Genomic DNA, 17088 nt, shown 5'->3' on the forward strand with positions numbered 1-17088 from the left:
GAATGATTTGTGAAACCTTGCATAACCATTTGATAGCACAAGTCAATCTTCTTCTGGTAATTTTTTTAGAATACACTGGAGAACTGCATATCTTTGCATTAAGTAGAAGAAGTAAAAGAGTTTTCAATGTGAGTACCATGGACTGTCAATCTTCTTCTAGGATATTAATTGTGTTTTCTTAATGAATATTGGAACCAGGGGGGATACTTTGCAGCTGCAACTTAGACCTTTTCCTCTTTGAAAGTTCAGATGCATTCTTGTAGTGGCATTGCTTGCTATTGATTAATACTATGTGTGTTGCCAGCTACAGCATGGGAAACTTATGGGTTCCATCCAGTTTAAGCTTATGAAGGATTGAGATCAAATCAGCTTGCATTTAGTTTGGTTTTATGATATCAAGTTTATCTATGGAATATGTCAGTTTTAGAATATTCGATCTTCGAGAATATTGGATCTTTGATAGGATGGCTGCCAAAGATTTAGATTTAGTTACCACTGCATCCAGGCCCTGGGTTTTGTTATTTAGAGTTAGTTTCTATGTAAGAGGGATGATGCTCTGGCAGTGATATACAATGGTTCGTTGAAACTGCAGCTAATACAAATTTTGATGAACCTACTAGTTAAGTTATCCATCAGGAACTTTGCATGTTTGCAAATTTTATTGATGCCCATTGATAACAAAAGTGCATAACACGTCACTGTTGCATCAAAACTGATACTACCCTTCAGTGTGAAAATACAGGAAGTCCAGCTCTTTGACAACCATATTGCTGTATATGAGCGTGAGAATGGCCTACCCAAAGTAACCATATATTGGCTACCTGCTATTGGAGAGTCAATTGGACAACTTCAGGGAGGTCGAACAATTGATTTTATTGATCCAACATATGCTGTGGATCCTGAGGAGTCTGAGTTTCATTCATCTGTTCTTCGATTTCATTATAGCTCAATGAGGACCCCGCCCTCTGTTTACGACTATGATATGGATTCAGTGGTGTCAGTGCTGAAGAAGATTAAACCCATAAGGTATAAGTTGCAATAGGTTTATATAAATATTTGGTATTCTGACCAGGATTGATTTCTTTTTATTTACTTTTATAAACCCGTTGTGATTTGATCTTCTAAATGTCCATAGGTTTTAGGTGGATTTGACGCATCAAATTATGTAACAGAAAGGAAATGGGCTGCTGCTGCCGATGGCACTCAGATCCCGATGTCCGTTCTGTACAGTTCTAAATGTCCATAGGTTTTAGGTGGATTTGACGCATCAAATTATGTAACAGAAAGGAAATGGGCTGCTGCTGCCGATGGCACTCAGATCCCGATGTCCGTTCTGTACAGAAAAGATCTTGTGAAGCTTGATGGCTCAGACCCAATGCTGCTATATGGCTATGGCTCCTACGAGGTATGTCGTGTGTTTACTATTCTGTAATGAAAATGTGTTCTGCCATTTTGAATGCCTTGAACAACTCTTCAGATTGGCATGCAGTTCATGTCCACATCCTTGGGTCATCTTGGGATGCAAATGATTCATTTGGAATATTATGTATTATTTGCTAATGTGGCATCGTATATACATTTACTGTTATTCATTGTCATTTTGAAGTGATAACAGTTCTTAACCATTCAGTTAGTCTAGTGTTTCCTCGCTGAATGGTATACTTCGATAATTCGATGTCATAAAGATTCCTTGTCAGGACCCAGTAATGAAGTACCAGCAAAATGGGGTCAGAATTCTAGTCTCTAAATCAATGTCTAGCAAGTAGCAACTTATAAAATTTGGCAACTTGGCATTGAGACTATGATGATTCTAGGTTTCAGCAGTAAGTAGCAGAATGGCATTGAGTTAACCATGCCCTTATTTTCCCATTTTGCTATGGTTGCAGATTTGCATTGACCCGAGTTTCAGAGGATCCAGATTATCTCTGGTAGATAGGGGTTTTATATATGTGATAGCTCATATTCGTGGTGGTGGTGAAATGGGCCGGAAGTGGTTTGAGGATGGGAAGCTTTTGAAGAAGAAGAATACTTTTACTGATTTCATTGATTGTGCCGAGCACTTGATAAAAAACAAATACTGTTCCAAGGAAAAGCTTTGCATCAATGGAAGAAGTGCAGGTGGCCTACTGATGGGTGCTGTCCTAAATATGAGGCCTGACTTATTCAAGGCTGCTGTTGCCGGAGTCCCTTTTGTTGATGTTGTCACAACTATGCTTGATCCAACTATCCCACTGAAACAGCTGAATGGGAGGTATCCATTTCCTCTTCGGTTCAGATGCTTTTTATACCATTATTTTTTCCACATGTCTCACTATCATGTTTATTGCCATTTTATAATTAGCACAAATAATGCGTAGAGATACTTTCTGGAAATGTTCTTTTGGTTGTTCCCAGCACAACCCAAGCCAGCTGTGCATGTAGTTGGCAACGCTTTGCCCCGACGAAAATAAAATCTAAGCCAGACAGTGTTATGCGCAGCGCTGGGTCGCTGACGCACAGGGTAGCTTGAGATTTAGCTTCTAGTCATATAAGGATTCAAAGAACCTCCTTCCAACATCCGTTGTAGTCTAGCTGGTTAGGATACTCGGCTCTCACCCGAGAGACCCGGGTTCGAGTCCCGGCAACGGAATTATTTTTTTAACGGCCTTGCCTTTGGGTTCGCTTTTAAATCTGCCTTTTCAAGTTCACAAAGCAATGACGTGCAGAACAAAACATCACTTCGTCATCAGCCATTTGCTATCATTTCCAACTTGAATGGATGGACTTAGGCGGTGTTTGTTTCTTTAGTCACTCCTAATGCTACAGTAAACATAATGATGGATTAATTAGGCTTAATAGATTTGTCTCGTGAATTAGCCTCCATCTGTGTAATTAGTTTTATAATTAGCTCATATTTAGTCCTCATAATTAGCCTCCGAATATTCGATGTGACAGGGACTAAACTTTAGCTAAGAAACCAAACACCCCCTTAGTTTAGCAGTACTGCATGAGTACCAAGTAGTGTAGCAGCAGGAACTACCATCATGCAGACAGCATGACTGCCCGCACATCCTTGCAATTTGGCCTGCGGTGTGGCTAATAATCTTCATGTTAAATTGGCTAGAGGCTGTCGGATTGGGGCACTGCTTGGATTGATATTTCTGTCAAAAAGAATATTGAAATCTTACATGGAAGAGGGATTGGGTTAAAGAGGACAGAAAGTAGCATTCAAATTATAGGTATTACTGTAGTTTCTTTATGGTGAACTGCTCTGAAAATTGCTTACCACGTGCATCTCTTGCTTTTCAACTTGTCACAATTACACTATTAGAATCTTTTTTAGATAAGTAATATATTTATTTATTCATGATGCTTCAGTTATGCTTCTCTGATAGTACATATTGGTCTTTGCCTTTCTGTTTTGTTGCATTTGCCCCAACTCGGCAGCTGTGCAATTGAGAGGAGCAGAGGTGCAGGACATGGCTTGAATGGCCCGTGAGGGAGATGGATTCGGAGGAGTCCATGCTGGATTTGTGGCTCGGGTAGGAGGAGCGGCTGAGGAGATGGCGTGCTTTGGTATGTTGGAGATGCAGCAAAATTTGATGGAGAGAGATGAGGTCATGGCGGTGATGTTGGAGCTTGGGGATTTTGGAGATGGTCGTATGGTCTGTTCTGTGTTTGGTTTCATGACAAAGTGGGGATACGCTCGCAGCTGAAGTAAGAAATTGGCCACTGAATTTAACTTGCTTCATACTGTAGTGACAAAGGAGAGCAGGAGATGGCCAAACAAATGAGCTCAAGAGGTGGCCAACAACATATTTTTACAACGATCTCCACTTTGGCTTTTTGATGCTACGTACCATTCTAAAACCAACACTCAAAGAGTTATTTAGCTCAGTGCCTCTGCAAAATTCCTGGCTGATTGATTGAGGATTGATTCATGTGTTTTTTCTACCTGTTAGTTTGCAATGTGATACCCTGGACTCTCTATCATGATCTGCGTGGTTCTTTGCTCTACTTAAAATGCTTCGCAGAGTTGATACCCCATAACTCTACTGCAAACAAAATGTTTCGATTAATGGTCAGCATGTCAAATTATTTCGACTAGGCTGTACGGAAGCTCACTTGCCAAGAACTAGATAGTATTTGGTTCACGTGGTGGTAATGTAAATGAAAATGTCATCAGATTGCAGTGCGCGGGGTCCAATGGATCCTCGCCTATGGAGCAGCTGTAGGCTGGTACCCAGGTAGCCTGGAAGTCGGCCGCGCGGGGCAAGGCGGAGGTGGCAAGCCGTCGCTGGGAGAATCAGCGCAAGGCAGAAACAGCAAGCCATGGCTGGGATCGGCGTTGGGCAAGGCAGAGGTGTCAACATGGTTGCCGGTCAATCGGTCGTAGGAATCGCCGAGGTCACCGATGGGGCCAGTACTCTACTTATTTTGTTTAGATTTTGTGTGCCCCGTAGCAGCGCACGGGCTATTACCTAGTATCAGAAAACTTAGGCATGAGCAATCCCAAAAGATACAGTGCTCGGAATAATCTCAGATAATAATACGGTCTTGAGTTTCCACATATTATCAAGATACAGTATTAAGTTTCCAGTTTTTTCTAAGTTAGCTGCAGGAAGGGTGATAGTTTTATGCAAAAGAAGCGACTGAGCAAACAGTGGATGTTCCGTTGCTCCCAGGGACGACCAATTCACCAAAGCCTTAGCTATCTTAGCTATGCTTCGACAAAATGGACTCCGCAACACTGCGAGCTATTGGGTGGTAAAATTCTTGAGCCTCTGAGAAGATCCTCTGGGCCAGCATCTTCTCCTCGCCAGAGCACTTGGCCAGTGAGCTGTAGAGCGGGCGGAGGTACTTCATCCTTCCCACCTGCTTCAAGCATTTCTCGACCTCGTTGAAGTAGCACTTGCACCCGGTGGGAATCGCCAGCTGGAGGAACGCGACCTTGACCTCGTAGTCACGGCTTTCAGATAGCTTGTACCGCTCATCAAGAGCAGTAACCTGCACATAGACAAGTTACGGGCATGTGAGCAGTTGATCTTTAAATTACTCGTGAGTTATACTGTACTTCTGTTAAAGAGAAACTCTGGTCCACAACATGACCAGGCCAAAGCCTTTCATGCATGGTGATTGCAGACCACACACAGATGAAAGTTAACTGCCCTGAACAGCAGAACATTTCCTTTATTCGTCTCATTTGTGATGAAAAAGCTAAATTAAAACCGGCTTGGAATCAGGCAATAAGCTATATGTTATTGGATGCTCAGACGTGAAAAGGCAGCTACATGTAGTACTTGCCAGTGAGTATTGAACGTAAATAGAATGTTATGGAAATGGCAATATTCAGCTTGCTAAACTGGCTACAGAGGTCTCCTCGTGACTAAACGGGATTCTGCCATGCAATCTACAAACAAATGTTTTTCACACACTACCCCAATATTAAAAAAAAAGTCAGGAGACTGCAGAGGACAATATAATTTTCAGCGTTGATCCACATATATCTACAACAGATAAATGTAACATTCAAGTATATATGGTTGTAAACAGATGGAGGAACTGAAACAGAACATCCTCCACATGACTGATATTTTTTCTTTCAGCTACCCCCGATTGACAAAGCCAACAAACCACATAATCTAACAAATACAGCGCATTTACAGTATGTAACATAAGTGAACTAAGCAAACTCATTTGACGCTAAATGCTTCTAGCACAACAAGAACAGCAAAGTCTTAGTCTCCAGCAAGTTGGGATAGGCCTATATGTGCCACTCATTTGGATCTATATTACATAATCCAATTCTAGGGCACCTTCCACTTAAATAGTGATGAATCAATAAACATGTGTGCTATTTTGGCAAGTGTTTTACATAACTCGATTAGGATCAATAAAACATGGATGCTACAAAGGTCGGGATTTCAATTAAGTGGAACACACACTTTCCAACATTCTGCGGTGCTAAAAAAAATGATGATAGGACTGCAATGCTAAAGCCATAACAGTCCATACTATGACAGCCACCATATTCTGAATAGAATCGTCACTCATCACAATAAGCAGGATAGCTTTCAGACATACTGAGAGATTGCATCAGTAAGAATTCATACCTGTGAGGCTTCAACATCTGTGGGTAGATTTTCCAAGTAAAGCTCCCATTCTTGCCCACTCCAGTCTGCCACCTCATCTTCACTTGGAAGCTTACCTGACTTGAATTCTGCAGCTAAGTCACAGATCTTCTTGTAAGTAGCTGAATCTGGTTCCATGGCATCAGGAGGAATACCAGTCCCCTCAACCCACAGTTGAAGGTCAATTTGGTTTTCTATCCCAGGTACATTCGTTTTCAGGAATTCAAGAAACGTCTCAGTGTCTATGGATTTGAACTTGAACGTGGCAATGTACTTCTTTAAGAACTCATCAAAAGCAGGACGGCCAATCTAACACAATAAACAAGCAGAAGACAAACTAATTTAGAAAATAATCCAATATTGCAACGATTGTAAGTGAAAAAGTTGCAATGCCCCGTACTCCCACCCACCTGGCGCTCAATGCGCCAAAGAAACTGGAAGCCTTTCTCGTAGGGCACTTCAGAGTACACATCATCAGGGTCAATCCCTGCCATCTTCGGCTTCAATTTGGTGAACTCCATGTTATCCTTAAACCTCTCCATCATTCTGTTCAACCCCCTCCATCCAATTCCCATGTTTAAGGCTGCCCGCTCCTCCCCTTGCACCACCTCAACAATCCTCCTCTCAGCATATGTTGTGAATCCCTGTATGCATCGACAACGATATGAGACTGTGACATGTGAAAACATAAGTATACAATATCTATATGTAGTTGTCAGGTTTAGGCATGACCAACACCATCATGATATCTAATAAGTAATTAAGTATGCTCTCTAGCAGCTCCCACCTTAACTTAAGGGAAAAATCATAAGATTCCACGCACTACTCAGAGAAAATGTAAAGGATTAGATGATAACCGGGTGATGGTACACAGTATTGACCCTGACCATGACTGGAACCAAACCATTTAACCAATCTAGCAGAAGACGAACACCGCTAATATATATCTAATATCTTCTCCATTTATACTGCACGGAACATAGTTCTTCTAGAGCAAAATTCTCCTGATCTAAACCAGGATATTATGTACTGGTTATATTTCGCTCACACAAATATTCAGTGCTACAGAAGACTAACTACTGCCTACTGGTAAGGCCAGATTTTCCACCTAATACTGGACTGACTACAGCGAAATAGGAGGAGCACTATTTGTAGCACAGTGGATGACAACGACAACATTAAAAACAACAAGTGCTCACTCACCTCATTTAGCCAGAAATCTTCATTGGTCTTGTTAGTAATCAGATTGCCAGTCCAGCTATGCGCGAGCTCATGCGCCACAACCTGAGCCCCTGCAGCATCCCCCTTAATTACCGTCGGAGTGAGGAACACCATCCTGGGGTTCTCCATGCCTCCATAAGGGAAGCTCGGAGGCAGTACGAGCAGATCGAACCTCTCCCATTCATACGGCCCAAACAGCGATTCCCCGACCTTGACCATCTCCTCCACTCCGGCGAACTCCCTCGCCGCCTCGTCCAGCACCTTGTCCCCTCCCTCGGCGTACACCCGCGTCCTCGGGCCGAGGTCCCTGAACCCGATCCCACCGGCGGCGAACGCGAAGAGGTAGGGCGGCACGGACTGCTCCATCTGGAACTCCTCGACGATGCGGCCGGACGCGCACCACAGCTCGTCGTCGCAGGCGCCGCGGTGGTCGGAAGGCAGCGGGTCCCGGCGGCCGACGTGGCGCGCGGCGGCGACAGCGGAGAGCTGCGAGGGGACGTTGAGGAGGAGCGAGAAGGTGATGCGCGCGGCGGGGGTGTCGTGGCTGGGGAAGATGGAGCGGGCGTGGATGGACTGGCACTGCGAGAAGACGAAGGGCTGCCCGGAGGCGGTCTGCGGCGGGGCCAGCCACTGCAGCGCGGAGGCGTCGGGGGAGGTGGAGAAGGTGAGCCGGAAGGAGGTGGTGTCGGGGGGCAGGGTGAGGGTCAGCGCCGAGCCGAGGACGGGGTCGGGGCTCGCGGCGAGGGAGAAGGGGATGGGCTCCGGCGGGTCGGCGGCGGTGGAGACGGAGTGGACGGCGAGGGCGCGGGTGTCGAGGAGGAGGTCGCCGGAGTGTGGCGCGGAGAGGGTGAGCAGCGCGGAGGCGTGGATGGTGGAGGCGGCGAAGTCGAGGTAGAAGGCGAGCGCGGCGTGCGACACCACCGGGTGCGCGCCGTCGGTGTAGGAGTGGGGATCGACGGGCGCCATGGCTGCTGCTCCTCCTGCTGCGGCGGCGAACGAGACGGGATGGGAGGGTTTGGTTGGTCCGGTCGTGTCGGGTCGAGCCGAGGGGCTTTCGGTGGGTCTTGTTGGTCGGGTCGAGCCGACAAGACCTTTTGAGCTTTCCTTTGGCTCTCCGCTCTCAGATTGTAGGGCCCTGATCGGAAGGAACTGATACCTCCGTACTTTGACGAGATGAACCAGCTAAAATCCCTCAAAATTCAAAAGGCAACTTAAAAAACTCTCAAAAGCAGAAAAACGTATCATAGAAGGAGTGCCAATCAAATTGCTGAAAAATAGTATCAATTAAAATATAGATGCCTAACATATATTCTCACTTTACTGTATACTAGTATATATCTTTAAGAGTAACCTCCTTTTCAACATTCCAGTCAACACAGAGTGTCTTCAGAGCAGCACTCTGGAGTCTCAGAGTTTTGGGTGCAACATAAACTGAACAAGGTCAAACTTGCCTTTTGGTTTTAACTTGCCGAGCAAAACCTTTGCCTAATTGACATGGGATGGGATTAGTGAGTAGTTCTGAAATTCTGAAAGTATATCAAGGAACTGAGTGTGTGGAATCAGCATGCTATAATTCTGGTATTAGGTAGCATGAAAAAAATAAAAATGTATATGTACATTGGCATCAACTATGCAATGCACATTCTTGAGAGAGAAAAAAGTCGTCTAATCTCGTGAGCAGACAACCAGTGGGCACTCGATAACCAGGCGGTTGATATCGGAAGGCAGGCATTACCTGCAGGCTGCAGCAATCCTATAATAGAATGTAGAAACAACTCAGAAGCAAAGAGAACAGATGGATTAGATGAAGTGCAACTCATACAGCTCTTAGGATTTAACATGGCACCACAATAATGAAAACTGAAAAGGTTCTGAAGTGAATGTTATTGCAATATGGTATTAGATTCACACTCGTAACAATAATAAGGAAGCGTGCGGTAATCGATAGTGTAAACTTCATGGTTTCCCTGCCACTAAATGGGCTAAGCAGAAGCTATGCCTTGCCATCAAGATGCTTTTCATTCTTTTTCCTCCATCTGTCTTGAATCGTTTTCCTTCCAGCGTCAAGCAGCAAGGAGCCATCAACGACGAGGTTCGTGATTGAGAGGCAGGACAGCCAATCGATCTCATATGGGCAGAGGCTACTTCTTTGTAGCATGCTTGTCACCAATCTTCCTCATCAACTCATCGCTCAGGCTGAACAGAAAGAGGCCTTCACCATCAATCCAAAGCACCACCGCACCGCTCATCCCTAGAATCAGCTTGATCTTTTCTGTACATGCATCTGGACCACCCTCGTCGGCAAGGAACTTGCCAGGTTGATTTTTTCAGAGAGGACCCAGCCATTGGTGTCACTGCCATGCTTCCAGAGCGATATCTCTAGGCCCTTCAATAAGAGTAACAGAAAGCTCCCGTCTGCAGAATTTGCTAACAATGGTGCCGTGCTGCGTTTAATATCACGTGGGAGCTCCACATACGACAGCTTTGGATGTTTGGCGAGATGCAACGTGGCAATGTGAGTGAGCGTCCAGTTAGGGCGTGTTGGGATCTTTAACTAAAGTTTAGCCTTTGTCACATCGAATTGTCACATCGTGTTCGGATGCTAAGTAGGAGGATTAAATATGAGCTAATTATAAAACTAATTGCAGAAGTCATGTGCTAATTCGCGAGACGAATTAATTAAGCCTAATTAATCCATCATTAGCAAATGATTACTGTAGCACCACATTGTCAAATCATGAATTAATTAGGCTTAGTAGTTTCATCCCGCGAATTATCTTCCATATGTGTAATTAGTTTTATAATTAATCCATATTTAATACAATTAGTATCAAATATCCGATGAGGAAACAAACACCCCCTCCCTTAGTCAAGTTGCGACAAAGAAAATGGATGGCGCCATGAGAAGCAGCAGCTGGGGATCTCACCGCATACAGGTCGGGTATTAGCTCAGGAGTGTCACTAAACCACGTCCAACGTTTGGCCTTCGAGCAGTAGGATCCAATCCTGAACATCCTTTGTCTGATCCAAATGGCAACCAGCTGGAAGGACTGGGATACCAACTTGCCACGGTTCACATCCTCAGTGACATGTAAGGCATACATATCAGGTGATGCAACTGGAATCGGAGGAATGTGAAAGATTTCACCAGTGAGAGGATTGCAGACACAAAACTTGTCCGACTGAGCTTGATCATTAGTGCCTTTTGGGTGGTGATGAGGGCCAAGAAGCCGTCTTGAGATGCAATGGGCTCATAGAAGTTGAGCTCAGCACCGAGACCCCGAATGAAAGTACAAAGTTTAGCTGGTGTGATGATCTTGCATCCAATTTTGCTGCCAATGGATTGTGACAATTCAGACATGGGCATGAAGCTCGGTGCCAAACTGCGCCACTTGCTCTTGTGATGCTGCAATAATTGTTGAGGAGACTACTGCTGTCCTGGTAGAAGAAACCAAGGAGCAACGATGGGGTAAAACCATGGTCATGGCAGCGCTTCCTGAGGCAATCAAGAAAGCTTCTCCCCTTTATGATATTACGCCAAAACTTGTAGGTTGAAGCAAGGCGTGCTAGGGAGGCAGGATCAATGATGTGAGACAGGATCTTATGGATCTCCACCGGAAGCTGCAGCATCACGCCATCATCCATGATCCTTGTCTGCAAAGAAAAGACAGGCATCGATTCTGTTTAAAACATAACCAGAAGGAGACCAGCTCCAAATGAACTCAAAAGAGTTCAGACAACTGTTTTCCTTATTTTTACCCCAAAGACAATTTGTTCTCTTAGATGTACTATAAGCAACAGAAAGAACCACAGAAACTTTGGCAGCATAGCCAAACAACGGATTTGGATTCACCCCAAAATAAAAATATGGCAACCTTACAGACATACTATTTAAATTAATCTGTACTTCAGCTATTAAAGAAGCCACACTTGGTCTTGAACATTTCACAAAACTACACCTTGTCAGAACTAAGAACACATGATCGTGTTAATCAATCCCTAAACCACATCTGGCATTGTTCGTCAGTGTTCGACCTAATTTTTCACGCAGAATCCTCAACCGGTCTGTACGCAGCCAGAGGAAGATAACTAAAGCAATCAGTAATCACCTCATTTAGTCGCTCGTTAGCAGTCCTTCTTCACGATGATGAAGTATACAAGGAAGATCAAAGCGGACTAATCGACGCAATACAATACATCAACCCTAACTAGTAAGATGGTGCGCCCTGCACTTTAGGGAGAGGGCATAGAGAAGAAAGATACCTATAGCAGGAGACAGGAGAGGACGGAGGTAGTCGTCGTCGCCGGCGAGATCAGCCTGAGCGCGTGCAAAGAAATCGATGGGCCCTGAGAGGCGGAAGAGAGCACACGGAGATCAGTACAACGTGGTTTTTACTTTTTACCTAAAACCAATCTGTCTCATCTCCCTTCAAAAACAGTTTTATTTTCTTATTCTTTTTTCAAAAAAAAACTCTTTATTCGTGGGGCCCCCTTCCACAGGAAGGTCCAGCCCAGCTGTTTTTTTTCTTAAAGGGCTAATTCTTAAATGGGTTGGGCCTCAAGTTATAAGCATGTTGCTGAGACGACCTGGTCAACAGCTGGCACACTGGTTTTCAGACAATCTTTCTGAACTATGGAGTACTAATTGTTTGCAAAAGCTCAATCAAAAAAAGTTTACACAATATACTTAAATACCATACCAACATCGATAGATTGAACTGAAGCGACAATTAATGGCTTAAGGACGAGGGCATCTTTGCCATGCCACCCGCAAACCAGATTAACATCATGCCTTGCCCCAAATCTAATGTGTTCTTTCCTATACTTTTGTCATCAAGGTTCTCCATCTCCCCTGCACCTTCTTCCTTCCTACATCCAGCGACGATGATCCATCAACTACAAGGTTTGTGACTAGTAGGCAAGACACCCAATCCATATCATATGGGCACAAGCGGTACTTTCTTGTAACACGATCATTGTCAAGCTTCCTCACCGACCAGTCACTGAGGCTGAACAAAAAAAGGCCTTCCTTCTCAACCCAGAGCACCACTGCACCGCTTTTCCCTCGAAAAATCTCCAATGCTACCTTTGCCCTTGACTGCAACACAGTGTTAATTGGCAAGTAATCTGCCATATCGATCATTTGAGAAGAAACCCAGTCACTGGTGTCACTGCCAGGCTCACTTTTGTGCTTCCACAGTGACATCTGAAGGTCCTTCAGGATGAGCAACAAAACGCCTCCATCTGCAGAATTTGCCAGCAACATTTTGCCCTTTGCTTCAGATGGGAGCTCCAGGTATGATAACTCTTCTCCGTCCACATGCAGTGTGACAACATGAGTGACCATCGAGCTTTTCAAGTTCCCACAGAGCCAATGGGCAACCATGCCCAGCAGAAGCTGAGGAAGACACTACAAAGAGACCAGGCATTATCTCAGGAGAATTCGAAGGCTTCCAACATGATCTGGTCTTCGAGCAATAGTAGGAATAGAATATCCTATTTCCTGTAGTCCAAAGAACAACCAGTTGGAAGGATCGGGACATCTGCCCACCAAAGCTGACATCATCAGTGACAAGCACAGCATAGTTGTCTGGTACTGGTCTGTAATATGGCAGGTCAGGAATATGAAACACTTCACCAGTGAGAGGATTGAAGACGCGTACCACATCCAGTGTGGTGGCATCTTTTGAGCGATGGCAAAGGACCAAAAGGCTGTCTTGAGATGCGATGGGCTCATAGAAGTTGAGGCTTGCTACAAAGCCCTCAATGAAGGTGCCAAGGGACAGTGGTCTGACTACATCGCTGCCCTCTTTTCTGCCAGTGGATGGTAACAATACGGAGGTAGGCATGAAACTTGGTTCCAGGCTATAGCATTTTTTCATGTAGCGTTGCCACAAGTGCAAGGAAGGCTGGGTATTGTCCTGGTAGAAGAAGCCTAGGAGGAAGGATGGGGCAAAACCATGGCTTAGGTGCCGCATCTTGAGGCCATCAAGAAAGGTAGAGCCCATTATGATATGACGCCATAACTTGCAGGATGAAGCAGCGCGCACAATGGAAGCTGGATCAGATATCTGTGTTAGCATCTTGTAGATGATGTCTGTCGGGAGATGCAGCAGGTCTTTCTCCATGATATCTTCCTGAAAGAGAAATACTAGTTATGTTAATATGTTATCAGCATTCAGCAGAAAAATAGCTTAAAAAAAGCTCGAACAATTTAGTTTCTTAGATGGAAATAATATAAACTACAAAGGCTTAATCTAACTATGCATCGGGATGCATCCTGATACAAAGTTCAGGACATTACAGAGACTTTCTTCCTATTCTACCTTTTGGAACAAATTCAAAATAATCTAAAAAAAAACTGCTGTTGACCCAAACATGTGCGTGTGTATGAGTGTGCACATTTCAGAGAAAAAAAAGTGCATCTGCATCCGAAATCAGAGAAATCGGATGCTTATTTTGTAACCGTTAAAATTATTTTTTGCCTTTTTTATTAAAAAAATCATAAATTCACAGTTACCAAACAAAAATAGTGCACGAAAGCAATAGTCGGAAACCTAAAATAAGGTTCTTCCGAGTACTATAGTGATCCGATTGGTAGTCACGAGGGATAATTCATTTACATGTCAAATACTGTGTAATAACTGGAGGTCTGGAGCGAAAGGTTGCCTCGTCTTTGCCCAGTAACCACGTGATCAGATCGTAATTTCACAAGAGCCTCATATGCTACAATGGTCATGGAGTACATCTGACAAAGGTGCGCATGCGAATTAGAAAAATAGTTAACCAGGGTCCAGGAACGACAATGGCAACACTTGCCTTAGAATATTACCATCACATCACAACACTGAAAGGATCGAATTGAACCGAGAATACTTGGATTTGATTTCAAACTACTAGTCATAACAACAATAAGCATAATAGTACAACGTTAACAGGAATTGAAATTTAGAAACCATGTTGACAAGCCACTAGCAGACCATATTTAACTCATGCCTTGCTGCTTTTCGGTATATTCTTTGCCACCAAAGTCCTCCATCTGCGCTGAGCCTTTTCCCTTCCCGCATCAAGTGGTAGCGAACCATCAATGACAAGGTTTATGACTGCAAGGCAAGATAGCCAATCGATCTCGTAAGGGCAGAAGCGATGCTTCTTTGTAACATGTTCATTGTCAATCTTCCTCATCGACCTATCACTGAGGCTGAACAAGAAGAGACCTTCCCCCTCAATCCAGAGCACCAGCATACCACTCTTCCCATGGAAAATCTCCAGTCTGACCTTCGCACTGGCATGCATCTTTAGCACCCGCATTGGTAAGGGACTTGTCATGTCGATCGTTTCAGAACAAACCCAGTTGCCGCTACCATTGCCAGGTTCACTTTTATGCTTCCATAGTGTCATGCGAAGACCCTTCATCAGCAGCAACAGAAGGCCCCCATCTACAGAAGTCCCTAGCAGCGGTGTTGTGTTGCGCTTTACTTCAGATGGGAGCTCCAGGTATGATAGCTCTTGTCCGTCCACGTGCAGCGAGACAACATGACTGAGCGACCAGCTTTTCCAGCACCCGCAGAGCCAGTGGATCCTACCATGGGAAGCAACAGCTGGGGATGACACTAGGTAGAGGCCAGCCATTAGTTCAGGAAAGCCTGCAGGCCTCCACCACTCTTTGGTCTTTGAACAGTAGTAGACATAGGTGAAGCTCTTTCCTTTGATGATCCAAATGGCAATCAGCTGGAAGGATTGGGTCATACGACCATCGAGGCTGTTATCATCGGCAACAATCAAGGCATAGTGGTCTGGTGGTTTGTATGGAAGGTCAGGCAGATGAAACACTTCACCAGTGAGAAGATTGCAGACGCGTACCATATCGGCCCTGGAATGACCTTCTGTGTCTTTTGGGTGACGGCAGAGGACCAGGAGCTGTCCTGGGATGCAACGGGCTCATAAAAATTGAGGCTTGAACCAATACCCTGAATAAAAGCGCCAAGGGACAGCGGTCTAGCTGAATTGTAACCCTCTTTGCGGCCAGTGAATGGTACCAATTCTGAGGTGGGTGTGAAGGTCGGTGCCATGCAACAAGTGCTGTCCTTGTGATGCTGCCACAGTGCTAGGGAGCCTCGGCACTGTCCTGATAGAAGAAACCAAGGAGGAGGGAAGAGGTGAAACCGTGGTCGAGATGCCGCATCTTGAGGCATCAAGAAAGGCAGGGTCCTTTAGATACCGCGCCATAACTTGCAGGACGAAGCAGTGCGTGCTAGTGAGGCTGGATCGGGTATGTATTTTGGGATCTGGTACATGATGTCTAATGGAAGATTCGGTGCCTCTTCTTCCTCCATTACCCCTTCCTGCAAAGAAAGTAAAGGTACTATGTTTGTTTAAGATATCACTTGAATAAATGCTGCAAAATTTTCATGCACTCTAATACAGAAACATGCTGTAACCAAACTGTATATCTGGATGCACCCCCCAAATAAGAAGATACCTCTTTCTAATCGACCTTTAAATCACAATTCAACATAACCAAAACACCCCTATGCAATACAGCAATTTGTAGGAACTAGTCAACTAGGAATGCACGGTCATGTTATACCTTGAACATGTTTCCAAGATTCAAGAAACTAATCAGTAAGAACACATTCACACCGTTCACCAGGGTTATGGCTAATTTCTGAGCATAATCCCTGACTGAATTGTCCTATTTCAAAACATCACAAATTTAACAGCCCCCAGCCACAACGGCCGAATCAATCAAGGTAACCGAAATCATCTAGCACTCAGGTAGTATTCTACCCAATCTGGCGAATCGAGGGGACCAAAATCAACTAGCACACTAGGTCTGCGACAGGAACCAAAAGCGGCTATGTCTACAAGGTCGAAGCCATCGATCCAAGCAGGTGACTGCATGCTGTGAGGGTGAAGAGGAATACCTTAGAAGAGCGAAGTCTCGCCGGAGTAGGAGAGCGTGACTGCAGGGCCCATCGCAGCCTGGCCGGCTTCGGCGGCGTGCCGCGTGCGAACTGCGAAGAGAATCGGTGGGTGTTGCGGAGAGAGAGATAGTAATCCCGTGGAGACAGAGACAGAGAACAGGTGTGAATGTGGGCCGAATTCTCGTCAGTTCCAATTCAAATGAGCCTGGCTCTCAAAAGTGACTCCCCTCTCTCTCCATTCAGCCCAACTACACTTCTTTTTCTTTTTGAGCATTCAGCCCAACTACACTTCTCCTCTGTGCATCACGTACATCCCCCCCCCCCCCCCCCCCTTCTCCTTCTAAATAATAATACATGTTTCCATTTTGCTTGATACAGTTTTTTCTTTTCTCAAGAACCTTATAGTATCTAATATTCTGAAATCCTGCAGCGTTGTATTGATTTTTTTTTTTTGGTATAAGGCGAGATAGAGTTTGGTATTGTCCGCAGTTTTTGCTTCCCGTAAACTTTGGAGCAATGAGGTTTTTTTTGTTTTTTTTCTGAACCTGGTGGCGTGACAAGAATGATCACGTGCAACTTGACCGCCGCCCGAGCGAGAAGTGAGAGCTCAGCTCAGCCAGCCGCAACTCGACATCGGCGCACGGAATCGATGTTAGAGTGACTCCGTCGTCTACTTGGTAGTGCACCAATTTGATTATGATTCTCTATGAAAACTAATTCTCTGAGAGAAGTGATTTTGTGATTTGAAAATGATTCTTTTTTATTCTCTAGCATAAATTCTTAAAATTAGGATGGAGAATCACTTCACAAAATTAGGAGAAACTATTTTT

At 44.7% G+C, this 17088-nt stretch overlaps 3 protein-coding genes and 1 non-coding gene across 4 annotated transcripts; 2 read left to right on the forward strand and 2 right to left on the reverse strand.

The window, feature by feature from the left end:
• Positions 1–891: 891 nt before the first annotated feature.
• On the forward strand, positions 892–3980 carry LOC106804112 (dipeptidyl aminopeptidase BI). Its single transcript, XM_014805858.2, has 4 exons — positions 892–1026; positions 1136–1405; positions 1887–2251; positions 3427–3980. Exons 2-4 carry the CDS (start codon positions 1325–1327, stop codon positions 3476–3478), a joined length of 498 nt encoding a protein of 165 aa, XP_014661344.1. The 5' UTR covers positions 892–1026; positions 1136–1324; the 3' UTR covers positions 3479–3980.
• Positions 2557–2629, forward strand: TRNAE-CUC. The gene has a single exon. It is a non-coding gene; the product is annotated as a tRNA-Glu (tRNA).
• A 504-nt stretch (positions 3981–4484) lies between the features above and the next one.
• LOC101770400 (leukotriene A-4 hydrolase homolog) lies at positions 4485–8297 on the reverse strand. Its single transcript, XM_004981210.4, has 4 exons — positions 7314–8297; positions 6521–6754; positions 6093–6419; positions 4485–4986 (listed from the first exon to the last, which is right to left on the reverse strand). Exons 1-4 carry the CDS (start codon positions 8295–8297, stop codon positions 4696–4698), a joined length of 1836 nt encoding a protein of 611 aa, XP_004981267.1. The 3' UTR covers positions 4485–4695.
• A 5830-nt stretch (positions 8298–14127) lies between these two features.
• On the reverse strand, positions 14128–16416 carry LOC101770813. Its single transcript, XM_004981211.2, has 2 exons — positions 16259–16416; positions 14128–15676 (listed from the first exon to the last, which is right to left on the reverse strand). The coding sequence occupies exon 2, from the start codon at positions 15195–15197 to the stop codon at positions 14322–14324; it is 876 nt and encodes a 291-aa protein (XP_004981268.1). The 5' UTR covers positions 15198–15676; positions 16259–16416; the 3' UTR covers positions 14128–14321.
• Between the last annotated feature and the right edge of the window lie 672 nt (positions 16417–17088).

This window comes from Setaria italica, chromosome IX, assembly GCF_000263155.2.
Source record: "Setaria italica strain Yugu1 chromosome IX, Setaria_italica_v2.0, whole genome shotgun sequence".
Lineage (NCBI taxonomy): Eukaryota > Viridiplantae > Streptophyta > Magnoliopsida > Poales > Poaceae > Setaria > Setaria italica.

What these genes read in the sequence shown, in the direction of transcription:
- LOC106804112 (XM_014805858.2), top strand. Translation starts at nt 1,325, where the DNA reads ATGTCCGTTCTGTACAGAAAAGATCTTGTGAAGCTTGATGGCTCAGAC. An exon ending in ATGGCTATGGCTCCTACGAG is followed by an intron (nt 1,406 to 1,886) that starts GTATGTCGTGTG and finishes CTATGGTTGCAG; the next exon opens with ATTTGCATTGACCCGAGTTT. An exon ending in CTGAAACAGCTGAATGGGAG is followed by an intron (nt 2,252 to 3,426) that starts GTATCCATTTCC and finishes CCAACTCGGCAG; the next exon opens with CTGTGCAATTGAGAGGAGCA.
- LOC101770400 (XM_004981210.4), bottom strand. Translation starts at nt 8,297, where the DNA reads ATGGCGCCCGTCGATCCCCACTCCTACACCGACGGCGCGCACCCGGTG. An exon ending in AAGATTTCTGGCTAAATGAG is followed by an intron (nt 6,755 to 7,313) that starts GTGAGTGAGCAC and finishes CGATGCATACAG; the next exon opens with GGATTCACAACATATGCTGA. An exon ending in TTTGGCGCATTGAGCGCCAG is followed by an intron (nt 6,420 to 6,520) that starts GTGGGTGGGAGT and finishes TTATTGTGTTAG; the next exon opens with ATTGGCCGTCCTGCTTTTGA.
- LOC101770813 (XM_004981211.2), bottom strand. Translation starts at nt 15,197, where the DNA reads ATGGTACGCGTCTGCAATCTTCTCACTGGTGAAGTGTTTCATCTGCCT.